This window comes from Cervus canadensis, chromosome 6 (genome assembly GCF_019320065.1).
Source record: "Cervus canadensis isolate Bull #8, Minnesota chromosome 6, ASM1932006v1, whole genome shotgun sequence".
In the NCBI taxonomy this organism is placed as follows: Eukaryota; Metazoa; Chordata; class Mammalia; order Artiodactyla; family Cervidae; genus Cervus; species Cervus canadensis.
The window spans coordinates 22,941,453-22,946,206 of record NC_057391.1 but is presented as its reverse complement, the minus strand read 5'-3'; the positions used below and the strand labels follow the sequence as shown (position 1 = coordinate 22,946,206).

General features: G+C 40.5%; 1 protein-coding gene across 1 annotated transcript; it reads right to left on the bottom strand.

The window, feature by feature from the left end:
* Positions 1-856: 856 nt before the first annotated feature.
* On the bottom strand, positions 857-1,802 carry LOC122442929 (olfactory receptor 4E1). Its single transcript, XM_043470585.1, is given in 2 exon segments — positions 857-1,772; positions 1,774-1,802. Coding segments are annotated over 2 exon segments (945 nt in total).
* Positions 1,803-4,754: the final 2,952 nt, after the last annotated feature.

Here is a 4,754-nt window from a genome sequence, read left to right as displayed (position 1 = left end):
TTGGAGTATAGTTGATTGACAAACAATGTTTGATAGTTTCAGGTGAACACTAAGGGACTCAGCAATACATATGCATACATCCATTCTTTCCCAAGTTCTCTTCCCACATATTCTTGTCTTCTATTCTCACTAAACTTTAAACAGCATAAAAGGAGGACTATGTATTTCATTTATGATTACAAACCTAGTACTTAGCACATAATAGGTGCTCAGTAAATATTTGTCAGATGAATGGATAATAAGATATCCCCATTTTATTGTCTTAATGGAAGAGTTTTTCCTGAACACTTGAGGATATCAACTTCAGTGGTTCAAAGTCTTCCTTCTGCATTACTGAAGTCATTTGCAAACTTACTTTGCCTGCCTTACCAATGTTTGCAAAGCTATTTAGGCAAGTGTCTGAGTGAATGATGTTGGCAAGTGCTGCCCAGAAATCTGAACATTTGTGTAGACTTTGGTTATCACCCTAACACAAAAGCAGGGATAGGAACAATGATGTAAGGAAAATAACATGTTTGTGTTGATATATTTGGCTTAACATCCTACCTTCATCATTTCCTAGCTGGGTGACCTTGGGCATGATGTTTGCTTTTTTTGAGCTTTGGCTTCTTCATGTGTAAACAAGCTTATATATACCTCACAGGGTTGTTGTGAGAATTAAGTAATTGCACAGTGCCTAGAACAATTTCCAGCCTGTGTAAGATGTTAAAAACCATAGTAATTGCTATGATTGCCAGATATTGGACTGGAAGATAGTTTTACAAGTCATACAGTTTGATAAATGTAGCTTGTAACATATCTTTGCTGGCCATTTCTTTAGTTTGGAACACCAAGCACCATAAAGGCTTAGACATTTTCATTTTTTTCCTCTTTCCTCCGCCCTCCCCATTAACTTGTTCAAGGCATTTTTCATGTCTTCATTCCGAAGGGTGTAGATGATAGGGTTCAGCAGGGGTGTGACAGCGGTGAAAAACACAGACACCACCTTGTCCTCTGGGAGGCTGGTGGATGGACGGGAGTAGATGAAAATGCAGTGTCCCAGAAAGAGTGTGACCACGGTGAGGTGGGCGGCACAGGTGGACAGGGCCTTCCGCCTGCCTTCTGAGATCTGCTGCCTCAGACTCACCAGGATGACCGCGTAGGACACCACAAGGACCACGAAACAGACCACGGAGATCAGCCCGCTGTTGGAGACGATGAGAATCTCAATGATGTGGGTATCAGTACAGGCCAGTCTGACCACCTGAGGCACATCACAGAAGAAGTTGTCAATCTCATCAGGATCACAGTAGGGCAGCTTGATGGTGAGCGAGGTCAGGGCGATGGAGTGGATGGTACCCCCGGTCCAGAGGGCCACAGCCAACAGCACACATACTTTCCAGTTCATCACTGTCATGTACTGCAGGGGTTTGCAAATAGCTACATACCGATCATAGGCCATGACAGTGAGGAGAAAGATCTCTGTGCAGGCAAAGAGGTGCAGGAAGAACATCTGAGTTACACAGGCATCAAAGGAGATGAGCTTCTCCTCTGACCAGGTGTCCATCAGCATCTTGGGGACAGTGACGGTGGGGTGGCATACATCGATACAGGATAGATTGCTGAGAAAGAAATACATGGGGGTGTGGAGATGGTGGTTATAGATAATAGTTATGACAATGAGGATGTTTCCAATCAGCGTCAGCACGTAGAAAACAAGGAACATGGCAAATGCAGCCATCTGCACATTCTGATTTATAGACAAACCTCTAAGCCGAAAATACGTCACCAGTTGTTTGATTGAGTAGAGCAGGCTCTTCCATTCTCACTGTTGGACACGCCTGTCAAAAATTAGAAAAAAAAAAACACTTAATATCTGCATCAATCATTTGGACACTTAGGTTCTTCTGTGTTTATGACTTCTCTCCATCTAGAATTTCTAGTGAAGTATCTCATTTTAAAATCCCCATTCAGCATCTTAAATCATAGTAGTTGCTAAACACACACTTTTGGAACAAAAGAATAGAAAAAAATTGATTCACTAAGAGATGTAAAACAATCTTGGACAGGGAGAAATCAAACTTATTTCTCCCTTATTGTATAAAATATCAGTGTTTAGCTTTAGGTTACAGATTTTTATAGGAGAAGAAATGAAGGTTCTTCTTACCCTCAATAAGTAATTTTTCCAGGGTTATACAAATTCTGACCTTGAACATAGTTTCCTTTATTGTCCTGTTGACCACATGTTCACTAACCCAAACCCTTACTTCCTTATTTGCTCTGCCATAATACCCTGAGACTGTAATTTCAGTCATCTACATTTCAGAAGGCAGAAGATCTTCACCAAGCTGCTGGCAATGTGGCTGAGATGTTCTTTGAACAATACTTTAGAGGAGGCCGGATAGAACCCAGGAAAACATAGGAAATCTAGAGAGGGTCCAGGGAGGCTTGCTTCTCCACCTCTGAGTTGAGGACAGACTTGCTCATTCTTAATCTGGAGGTTAAAGTCCAGGCCTAACAGCATCACTACTTGGCTAGATTATCCTCAGTTCTTTTAAATTCCAATTCTCTTGTCTGACTTACTGGACTACAGTAAATCAACAGTAGTTGCTTTTAAAAAAGATTAGCCTAATTTTGACCCAAGTATCACTAATTTTGTAAAAAATGTATATATTGGGACTTTCTTGGTGGTCCAATGGCTAAGACTCCACATTCCCAATGCAGGGGGCCTGGGTTCGATCCTTGTCAGAGAATTAGATCCCACATACTGCAACTAAGACTGGTGGTGCACTCAGATTAATAAACAAATATTAAAAAAAGATGTATATATTATATAGAGTCACAAGGTCTCAGTTCTTCCGAGAGCAGACGAGATTGGGCGCGTTCAGGATGGTATGGCCGTAGACAAGGTCTCAGTTCTCAATGGGATCTGAGAGTTTACTTAATCTTTTTTTTTTTTTAAATAAATAGAGAAAACAAAACACAGAGAGGTAAAGCAACTGGCCCAAGTTTACAAAAAACTGGAGTAACAGCTGGGTCTAGAGCTTGGGCATCCTGACTTTGGGTCCAGGCTTCCTTTACTATCTCTCTGATCTGAATTTTTGTGGTAATTGGCATCATGTGGTATAAAGTATAGTATGTCTCAGTGACAACCTCTCTTTTACTCTCCTAGGTTCATGGGGCAGGTTGGGTGGGCATCTGTGGGAAGCCTCTTTTCTCAGGCTTGCCTCTCATGTGCCACTGCCTGGCTGTGTAGCCTTCCAGGCATGGCCCACCTAAGTTAGCTATCCTCCTGGTTCCTCAGGCACTATTATCCTATCCCGGGTGGTGCAGTGGTGAAGTATCTGCCTGTCAATGCAGGAGACACTAATTCAATCCCAGAGCGGAAAGATCCCCTGCAGGAGGAAATGGCAACCCACTCTAGTATTCTTGCTGGGAAATCCCGTGGACAGAGAAGCCTGGTGGGCTACAGTCCATGGGGCGGCAAAGAGTTGGACACCACTGAGCATGCATCATTAGCTCATCCTATCCTGCTTTCTTCCTTGGTGACTACAGGTTCATTTTGTCCTCAAGATCAGGCTTTCTGTCAGCCAAATGAATCAACTTCACACTGCTTATGAAAAGAGAATAGAGGAAACTTTTGTCTTCCACTCCATTGCTGTTTCTTCTCAAATATTTCCTATGCCTCATTGTGATGCTCTTCTGCAGACAATGCCTTTTTTTGTTTTCTCTATCAGAGGTAAGACTAATGGCAGTGTCAAATCAAGGAACCAGCAAAGGAGACCAGTCACAAAGAAAGATGGTATTTTGGAGGGCAGAGAAGTCTTTCAGTCATAATTTAAGTTAAACTCACACACAGTATCTAGTGCTTGAATTAATATTTATAGTTACATTTTAATAGCTATGGACTGATTTTACTATTCAAAAACTTTTCTTAGAGTGCCCACTTAAAGTCTTCCCTCCAGAAAACTATTTTAAATGTTTGATGATTTACATCTGTTATCTTTGCAATTTATTACGTTCTAAAAGGATGATTGCAAAATTGAAAGCTGAGGAACTAGCCAAGAATGGAGCCAGGGGGTTTATTTTAAAATCAATAAGAAAAATTTGACCAGCACAGATAGAGAAGGATGTGCAGTCTGAGAACTAGGTTTGAAATGAAGACTGTTCCCTCACCAGAGGATATGGATATTCATTTTTAACTAAACTTTTCCCATTGCCATCGTTTTTTTTTTTTTTTTTTTCTATTTCTGTGGAGCCACAGGAAAAAATGTTTTGAGAAATGGATGTGTTCAATCATAGTAGGAATTTGTTATTAGCCTATATCAAAAGTATGAATCACACATCAAAAATCTAGTGCCTATTGCATACATTTCAGGAAAACAGGAAAAAGCAATTAGAAGCAGAGACTTAAAAAAAATTAAAAAGTCTATAGAACTCACCTTGGGTTGTTTCTGATGCTCTCAGCACCTCCAAAGAGAACTGAATTGTTAGTCTTCTATTTTCAATATTGAGAGTATTATTTTCTGGTACTTTGTGACAACCTAGAGGGGTGGGATGTATCGGGAGGTGGGAGGGAGGTTCAAGAGAGAGGGGAAACATGTCGACTATGGCTGATTCATGTTGATGTATAGCAGAAAAAAACACAGTGTTGTAAAGCAATTACCATCCAAATAAAAATAAATAAATTAAAAAATAATTATTAGAAAAAATTTTAAAAAGGAGGCATGGGTTTTAAAAGATTGAAAAATAACACTGTGTGCAGTCCTCCTGAA